This window comes from Balaenoptera physalus (assembly GCF_965194825.1).
Source record: "Balaenoptera physalus genome assembly, chromosome: 21".
NCBI lineage: Eukaryota > Metazoa > Chordata > Mammalia > Artiodactyla > Balaenopteridae > Balaenoptera > Balaenoptera physalus.
This window is the reverse complement of record NC_138902.1, coordinates 9,089,833-9,117,035: the sequence shown is the minus strand read 5'-3', so window position 1 is coordinate 9,117,035 and position 27,203 is coordinate 9,089,833. Positions and strand designations below refer to the sequence as shown.

At 42.1% G+C, this 27,203-nt stretch overlaps 1 protein-coding gene across 3 annotated transcripts in view; it reads right to left on the bottom strand.

Annotated features, from left to right (window-relative positions):
* The window catches only part of HGSNAT (heparan-alpha-glucosaminide N-acetyltransferase), a 47,042-nt gene extending 24,586 nt beyond the window's left edge, over positions 1–22,456 (bottom strand). Inside the window, exons 1-5 of one of the 3 annotated variants that reach the window (XM_082444233.1) lie at positions 22,243–22,456; positions 14,960–15,075; positions 11,403–11,539; positions 11,076–11,197; positions 8,380–8,449 (exon numbers count right to left, since the gene is read on the bottom strand). In XM_082444233.1, coding sequence (XP_082300359.1) covers positions 8,380–8,449; positions 11,076–11,197; positions 11,403–11,539; positions 14,960–15,075; positions 22,243–22,429 — 632 coding nt within the window. In that variant the 5' untranslated portion in view covers positions 22,430–22,456. Of the gene's footprint in view, positions 1–8,379; positions 8,450–11,075; positions 11,198–11,402; positions 11,540–14,959; positions 15,076–20,383; positions 21,663–21,692; positions 22,109–22,242 lie in introns of those variants that run through there. The other 2 variants (XM_082444235.1, XM_082444234.1) reach the window with 2 other exon arrangements.
* Positions 22,457–27,203: the final 4,747 nt, after the last annotated feature.

The window sequence follows — 27,203 nt, the reverse complement described above, 5'->3', positions numbered from 1 at the left end:
TGAATCCTGATTTCCAATACACTAAAGATTGCTTAGTGACTTGATGGGGTAATATCGTTTGTTATTTACAATTTCTGAAATTTTCTGCGACAGTTTCACTTTTATTTACTTTGTTTGTGCCCATAAGGACATGAACTTTCCACTTTATGTCCCCACATCCGATTATTAAAAGTCCACACAGAATCCTTTCTCAACCCAACAACTGTGTCAAAGTCAGAGCTAACAGGCCAATTTGTTATTTTTCAAATAATAATGAATAGTTAGCATTTTTAATTTGGTATATAAGAACTATTAAATTTGCCCTTTTAGTAAGTACAATTCTTTGATTAAAAAGTCAAGAGAAGGCAAATCTTTGTCTGTAAATCATTGAGGGCTTTCTTATAGAAATTATATATAACATTTCTAATATTACAAGCCCTTATATGTACTGTGCTTCCAGCTCTCTTGACACTGAAAAGTGTAATAAACTTCATACTCATACAGGTTTTGCATAAAATTTGGACATTTGAACATTTAATATATTCAAGGCATACGATTTTTCCTCTTCTTTCCTTTTTTTTGGTTATGGAAAGTTTCAAACATATACATACATATAAGTAGACAAACTAGTATAATGAACCACCATGGACCCATTACCCACCTTCAACAAGTATCTACGAAGCATGGTCAATCCTACTTCATCTATACTTCCACCCACTGACCCTTTTCCCTGACTTGGCTTGATCATTTTAAAGAAAATCATAGGGGACTTCCCTGGTGGTGCAGTGGATAAGACTCCGTGCTCCCAAGCAGGAGGCCTGGGTTGGATCCCTGGTCAGGGAACGAGATCCCACATGCAGGCCGCAACTAAGAGTTCGCATGCCACAACTAAGGAGCCTGCCTGCCACAACTAAGGAGACTGTGAGCTGCAAATAAGGAGCCTGTGTGTCACAACTAAGGAGCCCGCCTGCCTCAACTAAAACCCAGTGCAACCAAATTAATTAATTAATTTAAAAAAGAATATATTTTAAAAAAAAAAGAAGGAAAATCATAGACATCATATCATTTCATCCAAAAATACTTCAGTATGTACTGCTAAAAGATAAGGACTCGGGAGGCAGAGTCAAGATGCCGGACTAGGAGGACGTAGAATGCGTGTCTCTGCACAACTAGGGCACCTACCAGACACTGGTGGGGGACCACAGATGCCTAAGGGGATGGTAGGAACCCCCAGCGACTGGCTTGCAGGATCTTGGTTCCCAGGCCAGAGGTTGGGCCCGAGCTCCTGTGGTGGGAGCTCCGAGTCCAAACCATTGGACTAACAGAGGACCTCAGACCCAGGGAATATTCATTGGAGTGAGGCCTCCCAGAGGTCCTCATCTCAGCACCAAGACCTGGTTCTAACCAACTGCCTGCAAACGCCAGTGCTGGAAACCTCGGGCCAGACAACCAGTAAGATAGGAATACAGCACCACTTATCAAAAACAAAATGTTACAGATGAAGGAGGAAGGTAAAAACCTAAAAGACGAAATAAATGAAGACAAAATAGGCAACCTACCTGAAAAAGAATTCAGACTAATGACAGTAAAGATGATCCAAAAGCTCGGAAGGAGAATGGAGAAAACACAAGAAACATTTAACAAGGATCTAGAAGAACTAAAGAGCAAACAAACAATGATGAACAACAAAATTACTGAAACTAAAAATACTCTAGAAGGGATCAATAACTGAATAACTGAGGCAGAAGAACGGATAAGTGAGCTGGAAGATAAAATGGTGGAAATAACTGACAGGGAGCAGAATAAAGAAAAAAGAATGAAAAGAATTGAGGACATTCTCAGAGACCTCTGGGACAACATTAAACGCACCAACATTCGAATTGTAGGGGTCCCAGAAGAAGAAGAGAAAAAGAAAGGGTCTGAGAAAATATGTGAAGAGATTATAGTCGAAAACTTCCCTAATATGGGAAAGGAAATAGTCAATCAAGTCCAGGAAGTGCAGAGTCCCATATAGGATAAACCAAAAGAGAAACACGCCAAGACACATATTAATCAAACTATCAAAACTTAAATACAATGAAAAAATATTAAAAGCAGCAAGGAAAAAGCAACAAATAACATACAGGGAATCCCCATAAGGTTAATAGCTGATTTTTCAGCAGAAACTCTGCAAGCCAGAAGGGAGTGGCAGCACACATTTAAAGTGATGAAAGGGAAAAACCTAAAACCAACATTACTCTAACCAGCAAGGATCTCATTCAGATTCGACAGAGAAATTAAAACCTTTACAGACAAGCAAAAGCTAAGAGAATTCAGAACCACCAAACCAGCTTTACAACAAAAGCTAAAGGAACTTCTCTAGGCAGGAAACACAAGAGAAGGAAAAGACCTACCAAAACAAACCCAAAACAATTAAGAAAATGGTAATAGGAACATACATATCGATAATTACCTTAAATGTAAATGGATTAAATGCTCCAACCAAAAGACATGACTGGCTGAATGCATACAAAAACAAGACCCGTATATATGCTGTCTACAAGAGACCCCCTTCAGACCTAGGGGCACAAACAGACTGAAAGTGAGGGGATGGAAAAAGATATTCCATGCAAATGGAAATCAAAAGAAAGATGGAGTAGCAATTCTCGTATCAGACAAAACAGACTTTAAAATAAAGACTATTACAAGAGACAAAGAAGGACACTACATAATGATCAAGGGATCAATCCAAGAAGATATAACAATTTTAAATATTTATGCACCCAACAGAGGAGCACCTCAATACATAAGGCAAATGCTAACAGCCATAAAAGGGGAAATCGACAGTAACACAATCATAGTAGGGGACTTTAACACCCCACTTTCACCAATGGACAGATCATCCAAAATGAAAATAAATAAGGAAACACAAGATTTAAATGACACATTAAACAAGATGGACTTAATTGATATTTATAGGACATTCCATCTAAAAACAACAGAGTACACTTTCTTCTCAAGTGCTCATGGAACATTCTCCAGGATAGACCATATCTTGGGTCACAAATCAAGCCTTGGTAAATTTATGAAAACTGAAATAGTATCAAGTATCTTTTCTAACCACAACACTATGAGACTAGATATCAATTACAGGAAAAAAAACTAAAAAATACAAATACACGGAGACTAAACAATATGCTACTAAATAACCAAGAGATCACTGAAGAAATCAAAGAGGAAATCAAAAAATATCTAGAAACAAATGACAATGAAAACACAATGATGCAAAACCTATGGGATGCAGCACAAGCAGTTCTAAGAGGGAGTTTTAGAGCAATACAATCCTACCTGAAGAAACAAGAAAAATCTCAAATAAACAACTTAACCTTACACCTAAAGCAATAAGAGAAAGAAGAACAAAAAACCCCCAAAGTTAGCAGAAGGAAAGAAATCATAAAGATCAGATCAGAAATAAGTGAAAAAGAAATGAAGGAAACAATAGCAAAGATCAATAAAACTAAAAGCTGGTTCTTTGAGAAGATAAACAAAATTGATAAACCATTAGCCAGACTCATCAAGAAAAAAATGGAGAAGACTCAAATCAACAGAATTAGAAATGAAAAAGGAGAACTAACAACTAACACTGTAGAAATACAATGGATCATGAGAGATTACTACAAGCAACTATCTGCCAATAAAATGGACAACCTGGAGGAAATGGACAAATTCTTAAAAAGCATGACCTTCCGAGACTGAACCAGGAAGAAATAGAAAATATAAACAGACCAATCACAAGCACTGAAACTGAAACTGTGATTAAAAATCTTCCAACAAAGAAAAGCCCAGGACCAGATGGCTTCACAGGCAAATTCTATAAAACATTTAGGAAGAGCTAACACCTATCCTTCTCAAACTCTTCCAAAATATAGCAGAGGGAGGAACACTCCCAAACTCATTCTACAAGGCCACCATCACCCTGACACCAAAACCAGACAAAGATGTCACAAAAAAAGAAAACTAAAGGCCAATATCACTGATGAACATAGATGCAAAAATCCTCAACAAAATACTAGCAAACAGAATCCAACAGCACATGAAAAGGATCATACACCATGATCAGGTGGGGTTTATCCCAGGAATGCAAGGATTCTTCAATATACACAAATCAATCAATGTGATACACCATATTAACAAACTGAAGAAGAAAAACCATATGATCATCTCAATAAACATAGAAAAAGCTTTTGACAAAATTCAACACCCATTTATGATAAAAACTCTCCAGAAAGTAGGCATAGAGGGAAACTACCTCAACATAATAAAGGCCATATATGACAAACCCACAGCCAACATTGTTCTCAATGGTGAAAAACTGAAACCATTTCCTCTAAGATCAGAAACAAGAAAAGGTTGCCCACTCTCACCGCTATTATTCAACATAGTTTTGGAAGTTTTAGCCACAGCAATCAGAGAAGAAAAAGAAATAAAAGGAATCCAAATTGGAAAAGAAGAAGTAAAACTGCCTCTGTTTGCAGATGTCATGATACTATGCATAGAGAATCCTAAAGGTGCCACCAGAAAACTACTAGAGCTACTCAATGAATCTGGTAGAGTAGCAGGATACAAAATTAATGTACAGAAATCAGTTGCATTCCTATACACTAATGATGAAAAATCTAAAAGAGAAATTAAGGGAACACTCCCATTTACCACTGCAAGAAAAAGAATAAAATACCTAGGAATAAACCTACCTCAGGAGACAAAAAACTGTATGCAGAAAACTATAAGACACTGATGAAAGAAACTAAAGATGAAACAAACGGAGGGAGAGATATACCATGTTCTTGGCTTGGCAGAATCAACATTGTGAAAATGACTATACTACCCAAAGCAACCTACAGATTCAATGCAATCCCTATCAAACTACCAATGGCATTTTTCACAGAACTAGAACAAAAAATTGCACGATTTGTATGGAAACACAAAAGACCCCAACTAACCAAAGCAATCTTGAGAAAGAAAAACGGAGCTGGAGGAATCAGGCTTCCTGACTGCAGACTATACTACAAAGCTACGGTAATCAAGACAGGGTGGTACTGGCACAAAAACAGAAATATAGATCAATGGAACAGGATAGAAAGCCCAGAGATAAACCCACGCACCTATGGTCACCTTATCTTTGATAAAGGCAGCAAGAGTATAAAATGGAGAAAAGACAGCCTCTTCAATAAGTGGTGCTGGGAAAACTGGACAGCTACATGTAAAAGAATGAAATTAGAACACTCCCTAACACCATACACAAAAATAAACTCAAAATGGATTAAAGACCTAAATGTAAGACCAGACACTGTAAAACTCTTAGAGGAAAACATAGGCAGAACACTCTATGACATAAATCTCAGCAAGATCCTTTTTGACCCACCTCCTAGAGAAATGGAAATAAAAACAAAAATAAACAAATAAGGGCTTCCCTGGTGGTGCAGTGGTTGAGAATCTGCTTGCCAATGCAGGGGACACGGGTTCGAGCCCTGTTCTGGGAAGATCCCACATGCCGCGGGGCAACTGGGCCCGTGTGCCACAGCTACTGAGCCTGCGCGTCTGGAGCCTGTGCTCCGCAACAAGAAAGGCCGCAACAGTGAGAGGCCTGCGCACCGCGATGAAGAGTGGTCCCTGCTCGCCGCAACTAGAGAAAGCCCTCGCACAGAAATGAAGACCCAACACAGCCAAAAGTAAATAAATAAAAATAAATATAAATAAATAAATAAATAAACAAATGGGACCTAATGAAACTTAAAAGCTTTTGCACAGCAAAGGAAACCATAATCAAGATGAAAAGACAACCCTCAGAATGGGAGAAAATATTTGCAAATGAAGCAACTGACAAAGGATTAATCTCCAAAATTTACAAGCAGCTCATGGAGCTCAATATCAAAAAAACAAACAACCCAATCCAAAAATGGGCAGACCTAAATAGACATTTCTCCAAAGAAGGTATACAGGTGGCCAACAAACACATGAAAGGATGCTCAACATCACTAATTATTAGAGAAATGCAAATCAAAACTACAATGAGGTATCACCTCACACCAGTCAGAATGGCCATCATCAAAAAATCTACAAACAATAAATGCTGGAGAGGGTGTGGAGAAAAGGGAACCCTCTTGCACTGTTGGTGGGACTGTAAATTGATACAGCCACTACGGAGAACAGTATGGAGGTTCCCTAAAAAACTAAAAACAGAATTACCATATGACCCAGCAATCCCACTACTGGGCATCTATACCCTGAGAACACCATAATTCAAAAAAGTCATGTACCACAATGTTCATTGCAGCTCTATTTACAATAGCCATGACATGGAAGCAACTTAAGTGTCCATCGATAGATGAATGGATAAAGAAGATGTGGCACATATATACAATGGAATATTACTCAGCCAAAAAAAGAAACGAATTTGAGTTATTTGTAGTGAGGTGGATGGACCTAGAGTCTGTCATACAGAGTGAAGTAAGTCAGAAAGAGAAAAACAAATACCGTATGCTAACATATATACGGAATCTAAAAAAAAAAGGTTCTGAAGAACCTAGGGGCAGGACAGGAATAAAGATGCAGATGTAGGGAATGGACTTGAGGACACGGGGAGGGGGTAAGGGTAAGCTGGGACGAAATGAGAGAGTGGCATGGACATATATACACTACCAAATGTAAAATAGCTAGCCAGTGGGAAGCAGCAGCATAGCACAGGGAGATCAGCTCAGTGCTTTGTGAACACCTAGAGGGGTGGGATAGGGAGGGTGGGAGGGAGACGCAAGAAAGAGGAGACATGGGGATATATGTATATATATATAGCTGATTCACTTAGTTATAAAGCAGAAACTAACTAACCATTGTAAAGCAATTATACTCCAATAAAGATGTTAAAAAAAAGAAAACGATAAGGACTCTTTATTTTTAAACATACTGCAATTCTATTACCTCCTTTAAGAATATTATCAACAATTCCTCAATATTATCAAATAGCAAGTTCAATTTTCCTGTCTTTTTTACAGTTTAATTGGTCAAGTCAGTATCCAAACATGTTCCATATACCCATTGCTTATATTTTTAATTTCTTTTTTTCCTTACAACTCAACTCCCATTTCTAGTTTATCCAGCACTAATAACATCACCATCACATGAAAACTTGAAAACAGAACCATCTAAGGAAAGGTAAAAGAAGATATTTAAAAATTAAAATTAAAAAAAGCACTTATTTTCTTGTACATGCTTGTTCCCCAAGTGAAAAGGAGAAAGATGCTGTATTCTTACTACTTTTTCAGATTCTTTCCTGGTTCAGACAAATCTGAACTTCCCTAGGCTTCCATGGGCACACTGGAAAGTGATGGGGAAAGGTACAAGGGACCCTTGCTTTCCCCACAAGAGCTTTGTGCCCACAGGCTGCAAAGGAAATCACATGTAAAAGGAGTTTCAATTCCACAGTGGGGCAAGGTGGGATTCTTCTCTTTGCAAGAGTCTGATATCAGCTATCTACCACTTTAAACATCATGTAATAGATACATTCACAACCAAAGCACCAAATGAAAACACTCTAATAAACTGGAACACCATTTACATCTTATCACCAAAGTAATGCAACTCCTCTTTGTGGACTGCACTCCGTCCCTAAAGGGTCAGAGTGATAAACTCCCCAAAGGTGCAGGACTTCCCCAAGCTAGCAGGTTCTTTCTTCCAATTTGGATCCAGCTCACCAATAAAATCTCACGGTCTTTCCTGAGACCGTAACCAGATGAGCATGTGAAAATTCAACCTTATTCCTTTTAAGAGGAAGGACCTTCCCTTGGCAAGGTGATGTGCCAGGCCTGGGTCTATTTCACTTTCTCTTCCTTCTGCAGTCCACAAATCCACTCACCAGAATCGTTGTTTACCAGGCAGGAGAAGGAATCCCCTCCCTCTCCAAGCTGGCCGACCCTAACCAAGGGAGAGTCCACCCTGAGGTCGGAGGTCCCCACCACAGGAGCTGGGAAGCTGGACCAGAGGCGTGGCCTCTGGGTTCAGAGCCAAGAGGAGGAAGACAGTCAGTGTGGCAGCACCTCCCAAGAGCATCACAGGCCTCTTCCATGCGCTACATGGCAGGATGTGAGAGTCTGTCAGGAAATAATGACTGCTCAAGTATTTTCTTCTACATCTTCAGCCACGTGGGAGAATTGAAGGCAGAGAGCCATTCGCACTAGGTTATTATTTCCCTGAAGTCAGGGACCATCTCTTATTCGACACTGAATCCCTGATGCCTAGGACTACACTGGGCATGGTGGACACAGTAAGTTTTCATTTAATCCAGGAATAATGGTCCAACTACCCTTTCTGAATACAGTTGTTCTGTATTCTACTTTCCCCAGTGTGGCCCCCCCAACGCCTGCTTACCTCAGCGAGAACCTTAGAAGGGACACCACAACGATGAGCACCAGGCCGACGAGGAACGCGATGCTCACAGCTGCAAAAATGAAGAAAACATATCATCACCAAACGCTGTCGTGTCATTACCGTGAACCTGTACATGAAAAATGCAAACAGAGTATGAAAAGGAATGTATATACACGTATAACTGAATCACTCTGCTGTATAGTAGAATTAACACAACATTGTACATCAACTATACTTCAAGAAAACAAATTTAAAAATTAAAAAAAGAAAAAGGCAAACAAATAAAAGTGGAAACGTATGAAGGAAAAGCCTATATCCTTATGTGAAATTTCTTATTAACAACTGAGAATACTCTTCGTGAGGGAAGCGCTAATTTTCATCATGAAAAATATCAAACATACACAAAAGTACAGAGACCTGTACAATAAACCCACATATAGCCGTCACCTAGACTCTAGAATATCAAACATTGTCACTCTTGCTTCATCTACTACTACTACTCACCCTTTTTTTTTTTTCCACCTGAAGTCTTTTAAGCAAATCCCAGACATCAAGCTATTTCATTCCCACATTTTCAGGATGTATGTCTATGTACGTCATGCAACTCTTACGTGACGCCCTGAGGAGGACACTGCATCTCTTCCGTAGGACGCTACTGAAGACGCACGGCCTCTTCTGGGTCACAAGAAGGCAGCAAGCAAACCCAAGTAACAAAATAACTGGCCAGTCCTCTTCAAAAGTGTCAAGGTCGTGAAAGACCAAGAAAGGCTGATTAGAGGCCATGAGGTTAGATTAGAGGAGGCCTGGGAGACCTGATCACTAAATGCTCTGTGGGACCCTGGACACAAAACGGACACGAGGAGGACAACTGGAGAAATCTGAGAACTCCGCAGCTCAGTTAATAGCGCTGTGTGCGTGAAGTTCCTGGTTTCAATCACTGTACATGGAATCGCTGTACTGTGATTATATAGTTTAGGGGCTTAGGGGAAGCTGAGTGAAGGGTATATGGAAACCCTGTTTTGCAACGTTTCTGTGAGTCTAAAACTATTTCAAAATTAAAAGTTTCTTAAGAATGGACCTTTTGCTGTATAAGCACAATGTCATACAAAATTAATAATTCCCTGGCTAACACTGAGTCCATATTCAAATTTTTCTAGTTGCCTCGAAAATGTGTGTTGTAGGCCATGTGTTCAAATCAGGATCCAAGCAAGGCTCGCATCTTGCCTGCATTGTTAACGTGCCTTAAGCTCCATGCATTGGTCCACAGCCACTGACTTGATTTACACGAGGCTGGCTGTCTCCTATCAGGGCATCTCATTCGAGGTCTAGATCTGCCAGGACCCCTCGCCTGGTGTCACTGAACTTGTTCCTCTATCCTCCGTGCGTTCTGTAAATGGGAAGTTAGCTGTAAAGCCTTGGCCGAGAAGTCCCACTTCTCTGGCAGGAACGCTTCGCAGGTGCTGTGTCTTTCCCACTAGGTCCCATCAGGAGCACCTCCTGCTTCAGACCTTGTGCCCGACGCCCGCGTTCAGCTGGTGAAGGCCTGTCCCCTCCCGTGTAAAGTTCCCCTTTCATTGGATGGTTCCATCCACTCATGGCTTTTGCCTAAATCAATAAGTTAAATGGGCGTTGCAAAATATTCTGCCACATTAGCTGGATTCCTTCTCTAAAGAACTTACCCTCATCATCTAGGACTATTTCGTTACCCTAAGATATAGTCAAAACAGGAAAGGCAGGAGAGATGGTCCTGCCTTTACCAGGATCATCAGTAAACACCAGGTGTCCTTGTTACCCCCAAAGGCAACCAAAATATTGTTTTTGTTGGGGGAGGGGGCCTTGTGCTTTTTAGCTTCAGAGTGAACTCACTGGTTTTTGTATGTGCAACAGGTTTCCGTCAATGACATTCATTATTCTTCTAATGATTAAATCATCCCGCGTTGGCTCTTTCCCATTGGCTCTTACCAGTGTTCTTCTGACAGTCTTCAACAGCGTCACTGTGAACAGTACTTACTGTTGGAACAGCCCCAGGGATTCCTGATACTATCTACTGGGGGCTTGGAGGGACAGATTTTCTCCAGTGGAGTTATTAGAGAACGAACAATCCCTCCTGAACCCAAGGGGACCTCTGGACAGTCAGAGACACATACAGGAAACACTGTACCCTAAATCCTAAAACAAAGAAAGACACCTGACAGTCAACTGTCTTATTTCTAGTTTCTTCCCACTGCATTAATTTTTTTGGCTTATTTATACTTCATAATACAGTAAATAACAACTATGAGAATATGTTGGTACAACAAATAATTTTTTGTATGTCACATAATTTTCTTAGTCTACACCAATGACACAACAAATACATTACAAATATGCCACAACTAAGTGAGACAGACAACCTATAATCCAGGATTTAAATTACCCAAAATGTCGCAAACAGTACTCAAAAACTAAAACCGTTGAAAATGCAAATTTACCAAGAGGGACTTCCCTGGTGGTCCAGTGGCTGAGACTCTGCGTTCCCAGTGCAGGGGGCCCAGGTTCGATCCCTGGTCAGGCAACTAGATCCCACATGCTACAACTAAGACCTGGTCAGGGAACTAGATCCCACATGCTACAACTAAGACCTGGCGCAGCCAAATAAATAAATAAATAAATAAATATTTTTAAAACATAAAAATCAACCAAGAGCATGTACGTACGGAGGTTACTGTCAACTGGCTTCTCATTAACGACCAGGTCACATGCAATTTCATTGACTCCATCATGGGTGTGCTTTACCAAGAGAGAATAGTTTCCAAATTCTCCAAATTTGTATTCCAGCCTACAAAGATTAGGTAAAATGAAGAAACATCATTAGGTTAGGAAAGAAGCAGTTGGATGTTGGTAATGTCACCCAGGCAGAGTGATAGGCATTCCTGGGTGCAGACCAGGGAAGACACAGAAAGAAGAAGCTAAAACCCAAACAGGAAAAAAATAGTAGAGAGAAAGTGCAGGTGTCAGTAGGTCACATCATAGCAGCTACGAACCTACAGACTTGCCTCCCCGCCGCGGTGTCATTAAGCTGCAGGACGGATCCGTGCTGGGTGCTCACAGCCACGGCCTCAGTGCTGGGCTCCCCGGGTTTCCTGCTCTGGGAGACGCCGACCAGGACCTGGAGCAGGCACTACACGATCCAAGCACAGGCCAGGTGTTAGGGGTCTGACAGTCTGTGGTTGCTGGGTATCCAACTGAAGACCTGAGATAACTTTTCCTTCATACTTATAGAAAACTTTTACACTTCAGTGATTTAGGTAAAATTTGCCTACATAACTAGGTGTTGCTATGGAACTACATAATCTTTATTCATAGGTAAATTCTTCACATAATTAACAAATAGAGCATCCCTTTAATCTTGCATTCTACGGTTTTACTTAATATTATTTAACAAGTAAACTTCCATGATTCTACCCAATTTGCATATTTATAATTTTTAATGGTTGCATTATATTCCATCAAATACTATCGCTATGAACACTTAGGCTGCTTTCAAAGCTCGTTTTATCTTTTTGTATATAACTTATATAAATTATATTGTTTTGGAAGATATATAATTTAATTATATGATATATAATAATATAAATCTACTTATATTTATAATTTATATAAATTATATTGTTTTAAAAGATCTACACATGATGTTCTTATTCCTTTAAATTCTTTCCCTAAGACAAATTTCCAAAAATGAGATTACTGGATTAAAAAAATAATCATTTTAATGGTTCTTGTTACACGTGGCCAAACAGCACTCACATAAGAAAAATTACAATAGATTTATTTCTCATCAGCCTTACCAGGACTTCATATCATTCTTCCTTTTGTTCAGGTACTAGGTGTTTATGATACCACAGCATTAAGATTACATTTTAAATTATAAGTAGATTAAATAATTCAATTTTCTTTTGCTCTTTTATGTTCCTTATGGTGTGAACCACCTGGTAGACACTCAATTCCCTCAAACAGAATCTTAGAAATCTGTCCTCATACACTGTAACATTAAACTTCTAACTCTCTCAAACACTTCCCCACTCTAGTGCTTTCATCTTATTATGTTCTGTTGTTTTTAAAGTTTTACAGAGTCATACTACTCTGGTTTGTTATTTCTTCTATTGCTTCATGAGTTTAAAAATGTATTCTGCATTTTTTACTATTTTTTAAATTTGTGGGTTTTTTTTTTTTTTTTACTTGAATCCACTTGGGGTATTTGATAGATGGTATCCCATAATTCTAAATACCTTTCCCATGGTTTTAGCTGTTAAATTCTTACGTAAATTAGATTCTACTTCTTATACTTCGTTTGGCCTGTTGGTCTTCATTTCTCTTTTTTGGCTACGTTCACGACTGTGCTCTGTGATACTTCTTATCTGGCACAGCAAGTCTCCGTACTGTCCGTTCTCCTTTTGGGCCATCCTCTGATTCTCTTGCACACTTATTTTTTCATAGACATTTTGGAATTATTTTTATGCAGCTTCTATAAGGTATCCACAAGCAATTGTATTGAATGTATAAACTAATTTGGGAAGTATTGCCATTTTTCCTACGTTTAGGTGTCACATCAGCGTGCATTGGCTATTTCTCCATTTAGCCTATAATTTTCCCATTAAAATTTTATCATTGTCCATATATACGACCTCTTACAGATTCTTCAAGATGAAAATATAAGTCATCATAAATCTCTCAATATGCCAACTTGTTCTACCTGATAGTTTAAGATTTTTACACCCACATTAATTAGAAAGATTGACCTGCATTTTCTATCATGTCTTGGCTAGATTTTAAGATCAACACCCTGCAGAACGAATCAGATACCAAGCCATCATTTTTTTTATTGTTGTTATATTTAGGGTCAGTTAATATAGATTAAGAATTATTTATTATTTGAAAATGCAGGAAAAAATGATCTATTTTTAGGTAGAGACATTCATTACAACTTTCCAGATTTCTTAAACAGTTGCTGATCTATTTATGTCCTCAATTTCTTGAATCAATCTTCATATTATATTTTTTGAAGGAAATCAATCAATTTTTGTGCTTTAAATTGATCAGTCTTAACTGTTCATTGGACCATAATTATTTTAATTTCTGTTGACATATAATTTCTAATTTTATTAATTTCCATTGTTCCCTTAAATGTATCAATAATTTGTCAATTGTGACTTTTATTTATTTTTTAATTTTTTAAATTTTTATTGGAGTATTGTTGATTTACAATGTTGTGTTAGTTTCAGGTGTACAGCAAAGTCAATCAGTTATACGTATACATATATCCACTCTTTTCCTTTTTTTTGGATTCTTTTCCCATACAGGCCATTATTGAGTATGTGTGACTTTTATTTTAGAAAACCATCTCTTGGTTTTTCTATGACATTTATGTCTGTATTCTCTCTCCTATTAGTTTGTTTTTGTTATGCAGAGATATGAAATTGCAGAAAGTATAATCTCTGCCGTTTGTGTTTAGTCTCGTTTGACAACACATGATTGATGTTTTGTTAAATACATTACAGATACTTTTGAAGTTATCAATTTTTTCTACTTAATTTAAGGTCCTTTTAGGTCCCTCTTGTGATAAACCTTTTCTTGGTCTTGACCTACCTTTTTGATACTACCGATGTTGTGTTTCACTTAACTTTAAAGGAGGTGTCATGTACTGCTCCATCATCTTCTAGCTGATACCCACACTGGGGACTTTTTAAATTTGTTTTCTTTTTTAAAAAGCTATTTACACTAAACAGGTCACTATCCATTAAAATTCCTCCTCTGAAGGTGGTACATAGAAGCTCTTAATTTGGAAGTAAAGAGTATTTCATTTTACATGGAAGAATAGCCCTGTCCTGAAAAAGCAACAAGGTCTAGCATAGGAGCAACACCTTCAGATAAAATCCTTTATCGTCAGAAGGGCCTCGGCGTAAGCCTCCCGTGGCCCTCACCGCCCCGCCCTGCCCCCCGGTGTCTCACTCCTTCCTTCTCTGGTCCAGCAGGAGGGTTATGCAGTGGGCAGAGGAGTCAAATAAAACACGTCTATCACTTCAGGCTTCATAAGGGATCAAACTTAATGGACTCCAAAAGGGATTGTGAATATCCTGCAGAGACCCCATCCTAGGGCATCACCCCTCTGCAACTTGAACACCAGTGGTGTGGCTGCCCTGTCACACTCTAGGCCCCCTGATTAATGGCTCTGAGGGTACAGGCTGTAAGAGGTGGCAGAAATGAGCAAGAGGCCCGGATCTGGTTTATGCTCTTATTGTGGGATGAAAGAATGCTTGTCGCATTAAAAAAAAACGAAAAACAAAAAAAACATGTCTCTCAATTTTGCTCATCACAGAAACTGGTCTGAAAAAGACGGGCAGGGAAAAGATAAAGAAAGGATGCTGCCCATTGCTAGGCACCCTCCGTGACGGAATTTCTTCTGAGTCTTTGTCCAGCCTGTTTGTTTCCTCACCCGTAAAGCTGAAGCTAACATGTGAAGGGCTTCAGGTCTGACAGCACTGGGGCCGTATCAAACTAGCCCCAAAGCAAACACAACTGTGAGCAAGCACGCGGCACCTACATGATAACAGCGATCGAAATTCCAGTAGACGGTCAAGTTTGTCCCAGGCAGTTCATTATGGATGAGCAGCAAAGCCTGGTCCATCTTCAGCTCTAAGCGCCTTTTGTTTCCTAAGTCTGGTAAGAATTAAAAGAAAAAGAAAAAGAAGGCACCTGAAAGATGTGTCAGAGACAAAGTGCATCAGAGTGGAAAGTGGCTTCCCAGGAGAGCTTCTCAAATGCCTGGGGTCTCTCGTCCCTTATGCCGTGTCCACACGGATGTGCACATGCACACACACACCCAGTTCCCTTCCACACACATGCCTCTACCACAAACGAGGATTCAATCAATACCATTCACATCTTACAGTCACCAAGTACTAAGGTATGAGGGGCACCGAGTTTGTCTCCACGCAACTTCTATTTGATAATGATGACAACCTCATGAGCTAGGTATTTTCTCCATCCTACGGATGAAGAAATTAAGGCTCACAAAAATTACATAACTGCCCATGGCCACAGAGTTTTTCAGTGAAATCACTGACGTGAACCCAATCTGCGTGATTCCGAAGCTCCAAGTTTCCTGGCCCACATCACTCAGCTCTGAGCTGGGATGGGCAGCTCTTAAAACCTGCAGGACCCCAGACTAGGGAGTCAGGACGCGCAGAACAGCAGTGTTCCTGGGGGATCTGCAGGCCCTTTACAGTCGGAGAAGCTCTGCCTGATATCACTTTTGTTTGGAGTTCTGCACCTCCTGGTTTCCATGGCAGACGTGAGGCGGGGAAGGAGAGAGGGTAAGTCTGAAGGGCAGAAAGAGCCACTGCTCCATATTCCCTGGGCTTAGAGCTCATCACTTTACCAGATGTTCTTAGGGTCCCATAAGGATGATGCATCTTCTACCTTTCAGTCTGCCAATTTGGTAGGAAAACAGTGAACTATTATTGGCTAAAGTTAAAGCAAAGTGTTTCATCCAGATCAACTGGGCCATTTATATCTGTTATATTATATGAAAGAGAAATTACCATCTAGCTTCTAGGCAAAAGAAAAACAGGGAAACTTTCTTTAATTTTTTATTTTATATTGGAGTATAGTTGATTTACAATGTTGTGTTAGTTTCAGGTGTAGAGCAAAGTGATTCCATTATACATATACATATATCCATTCTTTTTTTAAATTAATTAATTAATTAATTTGGTTGCACCAGGTCTTAGTTGCGGCAGGTGGCCTCCTTAGTTGCAGCTCGCCAGCTCCGTAGTTGCAGCACGTGGGCTCCTTAGCTGTGGCAGGCGGGCTCCTTAGTTGTGGCATGCGAACTCTTAGTTGCAGCATGCATGTGGGATCTAGCTCCCTGACCAGGGATCAAACCCAGGCCCCTACATTGGGAGCACAGAGTCTTATCCACTGCGCTTCCAGGGAAGTCCCCATATATCCATTCTTTTTCAGATTCTTTTCCCATATAGGTTATTACAGAATACTGAGTAGAGTCCCCTGTGCTATACAGTAGGGCCTTGTTAATTACCTACTATATATACATATATATAGTAGTGTGTATATGTTAATCCCAAACTCCTAATTTATTCCTCCCCCTCCCACATTTCCCCTTTGGTAACCATAAGTTTGTTTTCAAAGTTTGTGAGTTTATTTGTTTTGTAAAAAAGTTCATTTGTATCATTTATTTTTAGATTCCACATATAAGTGATATCATATGATATTTGTCTTTGACTTAATTCACTTAGTATGATAATCTCTAGCTGCATCCATGTTGATGCAAATGGCATTATTTCATTCTTTTTTATGGCTAAGTAATATTCCATTGCATATACGTACCACATCTTCTTTATCCATTCCTCTGTTGATGGACATTTAGGTTGCTTCCATGTCCTGGCTATTGTTAATAGTGCTGCAATGAACACTGGGTGCATGTGTCTTTTCAAATTATGGTTTTTTCCAGATATATGCCCCGTAGTGGGATTGCTGGGTCATATGGTAATTCTATTCTTAGTTTTTTAAGGAACCTCCATACTGTTCTCCACAGTGGTTGTACCAATTTACATTCCCACCAACAGTGTAAGGGTTAAGGGAAACTATGTAATAACACAACCAGAAAGGTAATAATCTAGCCTCTTATATTTTGTAATGTGAAAGCTTAATTCAGGGCTCCCCAGTACCTCATCTGGTTAATTCAGAAAATTCTTCACTGCAGCCAGCCTAAATCCCTCATTTTTAGCGTTTATCCTAATTTACCCTTATTTAGCTCTCAGTGAAGACAAAACACAGAGTATATAACTTTTAATAATCTACTGAAGCTTTTTTTCCCCTCCAGGCTAAACAAAGCTTTATCAGTCACTTTTTCTGTTCTTTCGTCGCCCTATGGTGAGGGGCCAGTGGAAGCAGCATTCGAGACCGGGAGTATAACATGGTGGGTTAAGTGTGTGGACTCCACGTTGGGCCAACTTGAATCTGGACCCCACCCTGCCTCAGCGTCCTCATCAATAAATTAGGGATCATAACAGTGTGTGCTTCGGAGGATTGCTGGGGAGGCTAAAATTGATAACACAAGCAAAGTGCTTGACACAGAACCTCAAACAAAGTAAGTGTTCAACAAATGATGATTATAATGATCTGGGCCACATCCAACCAATGCAGGGGACAACACGGGCTTCATCAGAATCAGGAACATGTGGTTAACTATTTTGAAAAGTTGTTTCTTCTCTTTTCATTTAACCTTACTTCCAATTTCCCCCCATTCCCCTTTCTTCCAATTATAAGAAATGATGCTATATCCTATATAAAAATGGCGCTATAGACATCTGAAAATCAACATGCTCTCTTTTCAACATAGTTCCTTAAGAATGAACTTCCAGGAGTGAAATTTTCAACCAAAAATAGCTTTTTAAATAGTTTTTGATATGTTTAGCCAAATTCCTCTCCCAATTTAGCTGTGCCGGTTTATAAAGACAACTGTGGTGTTCATTGGCTCCCAGGTGACACAGAAAACGACACACTTACTGTGCTCCAGGTCCCAACAGCCTCGTGAAACAGCTGCTGGTGTCTCCAGCCTCCGGATGAGGTATGGGAGGCCTGGAGAGGTCACCCACCAGACTGACCCACCACTCCGGCCAGCACCTAACCTCTATGCTCCCAGTCTCCTGAGACTAAGCAGATCTGTTCCCTAGCAGCTGGGCCAGTTTAATTTTTTCCCCTTGCTTTTTGGCCTGATGTATAGAAAATATAAACTCCTTATTATTTTAGTTCTGAACTAACAATGATCAAGTTTGAACATGTTTTCCAAATGTTGACTATCAGTACTTTCCTTTCCTGTGAAATGTTGGAATGTTTATTTAACCACTTAGCCCCTGTGATATTAAATCCTTTGTCATACTTGTCATAATGTTTTCAAGTATTTCTCTTTTTCATTTCCCTTGTTCAGGTTTGAGAGCTTCCATTTGCAAATTTATAGTCACTAGCTGTTGACCTTTTCCTCCGTAATTGTTCTATAAGCATCATCCCTTCGGAGCTGTAGTAACTACTGTTTTTATTCATACTTCTATGAGTCTTCAGTGGTGGGGGGAATATGGTTCTTGTTTCATGCTTAATTTTTCCATGTGAATTTCAGACTTTGAAAGCTCTTGTCATCAATATTATTTTATGTAAGGTTGTATGAAGGGTTAATGCTAGCTGAACATCAGAATTACCTGGCAAGGTAAAAAAAAACACAAAACCAGACTTCCCTGGCGGTGCAGTGGTTAAGAATCTGCCTGCCAATGCAGGGGACATAGGTTCAAGCCCTGGTCCAGGAAGATCCCACATGCCGCGAAGCAACTAAGCCCGTGCACCACAACTGCTGAGTCTGCGCTCTAGAGCCCGGGAGCCACAACTACTGAGGCCACATGCCACAACTACTGAAGCCCCTGTGCCTAGAGTCCGTGCTCCACAACAAGAGAAACCACCGCAATGAGAAGCCCACACATTGCAATGAAGAGTAGCCCCCGCTCGCTGCAACTAGACAAAGCCCGCATGCAGCAACAAAGACCCAACACGGCCAAAAATAAAATATAAATAAATAAATAAAATAATAACATAAACAAATAAATAATAATTTAAAAATAAAACAAAACAAAAAAATACCAATGCCCTGGCTCCACCCCAGACCTATTAAATCAGAATCTCTGCCCAACCAGTATGATTTATTTTTTGTATTTTTTAAATTGAGGTATAGCTGATTTATTAGCTATATTATATTAGTTTAATATATTAAACTGATAATATATTAGTTTCAGGTGTACTACATAGTGATTCAAAATCTTTATAGATTATACTCCATTTAAAATTACTATAAAATATTGGCCATATTCCTCATGCTATACAATATATCCTTGTAGTTTATTTATTCTATACATAGTAGTTTGTATCTCTTAATCCTCTACCCTTGTTCTTGCCCCTCCCCCTTTCCTTTCCCCACTGGTAACCACTAGTTTGTTCTCTATATCTGTGAGACTATTTCTGTTTTGTTATATTCATTCATTTTATTTTTAGATTCCACATATAAATTACAACATACAGCATTTGCCTTTCTCTGACTTATTTCACTTAGCCTAATACCCTCTAGTTCCATCCATGTTGCTGCAAATGGCATTATTTCAGTCTTTTTTATGGCTGAGTAATATTCCGTTGTATATATGTACCACATCTTCTTTATCCATTCATCTGTTGATGGACACTTAGGTTGCTTGCATATCTTGGCTATTGTAAATAGTGCTGCTATGAACACTGGGTGCACGTATCTTTTTGAATTAATGTTTTCATTTTCTTCAGTTATATACCGAGGAGTGAATTGGGGATCATATGGCAGTTCTATTTTTAGTTTTTTGAGGAACCTACACACTGTTCTCCATAGTGGCTGCACCAATTTACATTCCCACCAACAGTGCAGGAGGGTTCCCTTTTCTCCACACCCTCATCAACACTTATTATCCTCCCCAAAACAACAGCAACAGACACTGTGAGTGTAAGGCCAGGGGATTCTGACACCTTTGTACCTTTTTGCATTATTTGAGCATTTTTTAAAAAAACCAATGAGTCTGTGGGATTAGCATATGCAAACTATTATATATAGAATGGATAAGCAACAAGGCCCTACTATAGAGCACAGGGAACTATATTCAGTATCCTGTGATAAACCACAATGTAAAAGAATATGAAAAAGAATGTATATATACGTATAACTGAATCATTTTGCCATACAGCAGAAATTAACACATTATAAATCAGCTATAGTTCAATACAATAAATTTTTTAAAAACCCAATGAGTCTGTAGTCTGTATCACTCACACACACACACACACACACACACACAAAGGACGAAATTCCTAAGCCATCCAATATGACGCCTAAATTGAAACTGATGCTCAGTTTCTAGAAAAAGCTGCCAACAGCTGAACTTACAAATACCAGGGCAGGGACTTCCCTCGTGGTGCAGTGGTTAAGACTCTGTGCTCCCAATGCAGGGGGCCCGGGGTTCGATCCCTGGTCAGATCCCACATGCATGCTGCAACTAAGAGTTTGCATGCCACAACTAAGGAGCTCGCCTGCTGCAACTCGCCCAGTGCAACCAAATAAACAAATAAATTTTTTTTTTTTTTAAAAAGAAATACCAGGGCAGCCTCAAGGAGCATTACATACAACAGACAATTCCCTCTTCCTGTCTACAATGTCTTGGTGAGGAAATAAACCAACCAAAGTCACGTTTCAATAGTGCCCAAGTAACTGTACTGCTCGCATATTAGGCTTTTACTTCATTTCCAAATATTTAATTTCTGGTTCTAGCTCCCTGATCGTAAGTGTCTTTGCTGAGCATATTTTCAAAGACATAGTCTACTTAACTTTTTTTTTTTTCTTTTCAAGTAAACTTGAGTCCATAAATCATATAAAGGTGGAGTTTTTAGTAGGAATCTGTCCCGCCCAAAGTTGGCCTCCAGGTGGCACTAAAAGCCTGGCTGACCTGGCAACACTGCTCTGTGAAGGTTCTGGAGTGGATGGCTTCAGAACGCTACTAGTACGTTCTCCCTCACTACACAGAATCACTGCTTAGAAACTTACCTTTTTCCTACAATAATTATCATTATTAACGGATGCTAAAGCACAAAAATAGAGCGTTGTACGGGATCTGTCCCTGACAAGTCGTGACAGGGCAGATTATGTAACCCCTTGCGGTCTGTTCCTCGATTATAAAAGGGAGGGAGTGACGAGACTGAGCTCGGGGGCGGGGGAGACACTGTATTAAACGTAATCAGCTAAGATGCTTTTTCAAAATTGATTTTGTCTTCTCCCTACAACATTTTGATTGAGGAGGAGGGGCAGTTTGAACCACATACGCTGACACCAAAACCCCCGCCTTCTGATACAAAGGTGACGGGATGAAGGGAGCAGAGGCAAGTGGCCCCCAGCTACCCAGGTGATAAGGAGACCTTCCCCAACACTGACCGAACCGGGTTTGCTGCCCTTCGCTGATCCCACCACCTCCGACCACAGCATCCCCTCGGGAGGGGCTTGGGACTGAGATCTTCTAGGGCCCTGGGTCCTCGTCCAAAGGGTCTAGCGGGAGGCCCTGGAATTTGCCTTTTTTTTTTCACTTCCCTGGCGAGCTCGGAGACCAGGCAAGCTGGGGAAACGCTCGCTGAGCCGAGGTTCAGCTCTCCTCTCCTCCCTGCCGGACATGCGCACCGCCCCCGCCGAGCCCTCCCGGGCCGCCGACCTCGTCCGGGGTCCCCCTGCAGACCGCGGCCGCGGCGCTCCGCCCGTCATCATGGAAGCGGAACCACCCAGCTGGCCGGGGAGGCTCGCTCGAGATCAGACCCCGCGCCTCGGCCGCCGGCTCCCGCGCCCGCCGCCTCCCGCTGCGCCCCTGGCCCGGGCCGCGGTGACCCCGGAGCCCAGCGCAGCCAACCAGGCCTCTCCGTCCCGCCGCGCACGGGGCTGCGCGCTCGGGCCGCGGCTCCGGCGGGTCCCCCGCAACCCCTCCGTGCGGCGGACGGAGGGGGGCGCCTGCCCGGCTACGATCAGCTTTGCATTCGGGGGCGACAGGTCTCCGGGTCAAAGGCACTCCCTGAAGCCCGAGGAGCGCCGCTCCCGCCTTCCTGCGTCCTCCCGCGGGTCGGCCTTCTGCACGAGACCCGGCCCCGCCACGACAGCGCGGCGGAAACGACACGCGAGTTCCAGGCGTTGCTCCTCCCGAGCTGTCCCGCGCGCCGCCCCGGGGAGGGGACAGTCGCCGCCCCGCGGGCCCGGCCGGAGGGCGCACTCACCTGGCGTCGGGGAGCCGCCGGGGGCCAGCAGTGCGGCGCTCAACACGGACGCGGCCAGCAGCAGCGCGGCCACCGCCCGGCCCGCGCCCCCCGCCCTGCTCATGCCGCCCGCTGGCCCCGTGCCGCCTCCGCCGCCACGCTCCTGGGACCCGCGTTGCTCGGCCGCAAACGGCCGCTCTCCCGTCATCCCCCGGCGCTCGGTCCCGGGGGCGGTGCGCGAGCCACCGCGGGGGCGGAGCGGGGGCGGGTCTTCCGGTGGAGGGGGAGGTCACCGCGTCCGGAGCAGCTGCGCAGGGTTTTGGTTTTTTTTTTTTGTCCTGGGAGAGACGCATCGCGTCGGGGAGAGAGGGCCCCGCAGGCCCCGAGCCGCCGCTCCGCGGTCCCTCACCACCCGCTGAGCGACATTCCGCTGAATCCCTGCGTCCAGCCATTCGCCATACAAACGGGTGTTAGTGTCCTCTGTCCACTGCTCTGAGTCCCAGCCCCCAAGGCGTTTGCTATCCAGAGGGAGAGTTGCGACATAAAAGCCATAAAAGCCACCGTGTGTTACCACCACTTGGAAGAGCTGGTTGCCAGTCCCGGATGAAGTTAAAGGCGCGCAGGCACGATGACCCCGCGGTTACACTCCTAGCTTTGCGCCCGGGGAAACTATCATACGTATGAAGGGCAGATCCAGTCATGCTTGAGGCAGAGTGGTTTGAAACTGCAAAAACCTGTAAATGATCTCAATGTCCATCAGTGGAGAAAATGGATGAATTGTGGTGTAATGCATACAGCAGTAGAAATGATCTAGACTTACCTGTGTCCACACGGATGAATCTCAAAAATAAGGCTGAGGGGGAAACGCAAGTTGCAGAAATATCTTTGTAATATCATACATAAAGGGTAAAGCCAAGCAAAATAGATATGTTGTTTAGGCTTATATGCATGTGTAATAAAAGTATAAAGATACATATGGAAAGTTAAACACTGAATTTAAGCCGTGGTTGGGAATAGGGCGGAGGCACAATGTTGAGGGCCAGCTTCACAGTGGGCTTCAGCCAGCGAAGTTATTGCTTAGGTAGGGTGATAGATTTATGGGTGCTGTCTATATTAGTTTTTGTACTTCTCTATATTGAATGACTTGATAACTTTGTAAAGCTACAATACAGGGTGGTGAGTGCTATGTTCATAGAAGGACAAGATGCTAAGATAGCATTTGATGGAAGCACCTAAGCTAGTCTGGGAAGCCTCCCAGGAGGACTGACATTTAAACTGAGTCCTGAGGGATGTGAGCCAGGAGAAGGGAGGAAGAGCGTTCCTAACAGAAGGAACAGCCTTTGCAAAGGCTCAGAGAAAGCACGTCTCAGTGCAGGAACTGAAAGAGACCCAGTGTGACTGAAGCAGAATTCTGTGAGGGGAAGGAGGAGCCAGGAGGTGAGCCTGCCAATAGGGCTGAGTTTAGGCTTCTTCTTAAGAACAGTAGCAAGCTGTTGAAGAGTTTTAGGGTGGAGATAATGTTCAGGAAAGTCATGGTCATGAACTATCTAATAAAGGTCAGTCACATGGGTTTTCTCAGAGAAAACAAACCTCTGTGCCTGAAGGTCAGGAAGAAGTTCAGTGACTCCTTTTTTCCTCCTTGCCCGGCCCCACTGTTCAAAATCCCAGGAGTTGAGCCAGCTAGACATCTGCTGTCCAACAGCTTCTCTGGTCCCCACAAACCCAGAATGGGCCACAGGGCCCCTTGGGTAGGTGTGCCCTTCTCTGCTTCCTTTTCGAGGATGGCTCTTCCAGCTCTGTCACAATCCTCCGTGCCCAGAAGAATCTGGAATTCCTGTCTTAGGGCTGAGCATGGCTGGTCCCTCTACCTAGAACACCCTTCCCCCGACACCTCACAGACCCCCTCTCACTTCAGGTCTCAGCTCACCTGTTACCTTCTTCCCCAATACCCCTATTTCAAACATTCTCTATCCCTGTGTCCTGCTATATCTGCTTTGTTTTCTTCATTCTACTCATCTCTACCTGACACTATAACGTGTATTTGTTTTTCTGCTTCCCTTGCACTAGAATGTAAGATCCATGAAGGCAAAGAGTTTGTCCTGAGGGCAAGAACCTTCTCTCTTAAGCTATAATGCACAATAAACAGACACCCAGTCTTGTGGCTTATTTCAGCAAAAGTTCATGTCTTGCTCACATTCATGTCCAGTGCTTCGTCTCAGCAGGAGCTTCTACCATGACTGCAGCCGTGGAGAAATGATGTAGCAAATCCTACACTGGCTCCTGCCCAGCAGAGATGCCTGTGACTGGCATCCACTGGCCAAAGCAGGTCATATGATTCCAATGTGACAAACACATGCAGAAATAAAATTGGACAAAATTCAACATCTATTCAACTCTCAACAAAATAGGAATAGAAGGCAACTTCCTCAATCTGATAAACGGCATCTATGAAAAACTTACAGCTAATATGACACTTGAAAGACATATTTTTTGCCTAGAATCAAGAACAAAGCAAGGATATCTGCCCTTACCACTTCTACTCAACACTGTCCTGGAGGTTCCAGTCAGTGCAATAAGACAAGAAAAAGAAATTAAAAGCACATAAATTGGCTTTGTTCAAACATGACATGATTATATATGTGTAAAATCTTAAGGAATCTACAAAATAAAAGCTGCTAGAACTTAAAAGTGAATTTAGCAAGGTCACGAAGTTCAAAGTCAATATACAAAAATAGATTGTATTTTTATAACCTAGACATAAACAAAATTGAACTTTGAAATTTTTAAAATAGCATTTACAGTAAGTTTTTAAAATGAATACGTAAGTAAATTTAACAAAATATATATAAGCAATGGATAAACATGGATGGATCTCATAAACATTACACTGAATGAAAGAAGACAGACTCAAAAAGGTATATACCATACTGCATGATTCCAACTACATGAAACTCTGGAAAAGAAATTCTAATCTTTCTAAGAATAAAGCAGAGAGTAATTGCCTGGGGCCAGCAGTGGAGAAAGGATTGAATGGGATGGGGCACATAGGAAATTCCAGAAGAGATAGAAATTCATTGTGTTTTATCTGTAGGGTTGGTGACACAAGTATATCAATGTATCAAAACTCATTGAAATGAATACTTTAAATGGTTGCATTTTATTTTATATAAATTGAGTTTCTCCCTTGGGAAATCGCCATGGATGGGGTGCCATGTACAGATGTAGCACACACAAAGCAGCAAATTTGAAGCAGAGAAGAGTTATTTTGGAAATGCTGAGTTTGAGATGTTCTTTGGAGAAATGTCTATGCATTTCACTGGATGGTTTGTGGGTTTTTTGCTGAGTTGTAGAAGTTCTGTATATATACTGGATATCGATCATGCATCAGATATATGATTTGCAAATAACATTGATATAAAAGTCAGGAGAGTTAAGTATTTGGGGAAAATCAGTACTTAGGTTGGCAAGTGAAATCGTGAAAGTGGATGAGATTACCCAGGTAGTGTGTGTAGGGCTGAAAATGGAAACCGGGAGCTGGGGGTGGGCAGAGACTGAGCGGAAGAAGCCAGAGGGGTGGGAGAAAGCTAGGGGGTGGGAAGCCACAGCAGTCAAGGGGTATTTCAAAAAGGAAAGGACTGAAAAGTGCACATTAAATTTAGCCATTAGTGACCTGGTGACAGCAGTTTCAGGGCAGTAGTAGTAGCAAAGGTCAGACTGCAGTGGGTGGAGGGGTCAAAGGAATACAAAGAATCGTAGACATTTCAACAAGTTGTTCTGGGACAACTGGATAGGCATATGCAAAAGAGTGAAGCTGGACCCTTACTTTACACCATATGCAAAATTTAACTCAGTACTTTAATGTAAGAGTCAAAACTATAAAACTATTGGAAGAAAACATAGGGGTTCATCTTCATGACCTTGGATTTGGCCTTGGATTCTTTGTTACTCAAAAGCATGACTAACAAAAGAAAAATATAGTCAAACTGGGCTTCATCAAAATTTTAAACTTTTGTTTTTTAAAAGACACTGTCAATAAAGTAAAAAGACAACTCAGAGAATGGGAGAAAATATTTGCAAATCATACATCTGATAAGGAACTTGTATACAGAATATATAAAGAACTCCTACTCAACAGCAACAAAAACCAAACAACTTGATTCAACAATGGGCAAAGAGGGGGCGGAGTCAAGATGGCAGACTAGGAGGACATCGAATTTGTGTCTCCTCACAACTAGGGCACCTACCAGGCACCGGAGGGGGACCACGGACACCTAAGGGGATGGGAGGGACCCCCAGCAACCAGGTAGGATGTGGGGCTTGGGGGAAGTGAAGGGAGAGGAGAAGCGGAGGTGGGATGGGACTGGCCCACCTAAGGGGTGGCTGGGGGAGGGGAAGGGATCCTGCACCTGAAGGGGGAAACTGGGGGACTATTGGGAGGGCAGAGGATCAAAAGGGAGCATGGCCAGGTTTCCCCTGCCCACTTGGGCCCCCGGGAACCTGCTGAGATCCCCGGCCTGATCCTCTGCCCACCGAGGCCCTCTCCAGCTGTGCGGGTCCTGAGGGAGTGGGAGGGACGGAAGGGGGAGCAAAATATAGGCCGGACCTACAGGATGGGCACCCTTGAGGGGCGGCTGGGAGAGGGGAGGACTTCCTACACCCAGTGGGACCCACCCATGGTTAGGGGTTCAGCATCGATGGGTGAGACCCTGGGGGAGATGGCAGGGGAGGGGCATGAAGGAACAGAAGGGAATGGGGCTAGTGCTTTCCCGGTCCACTTAGGCACCGGGGAACCTGTAGTGCTCCTGGGCCTAATACTCTGACCTTGGAGCCCAAGCCCCGCCCCTACACCCCCACCCAGGGCCCCACCTCTACATTCGGAGACCCCCTCTGAGACCCCTTCCAATGTGCTGGGCCTAAACTCCACCCACACACCCTCACTCAGGTCGCTACCTCCAAACTCAGGAACCCCACACCCCAGAGGC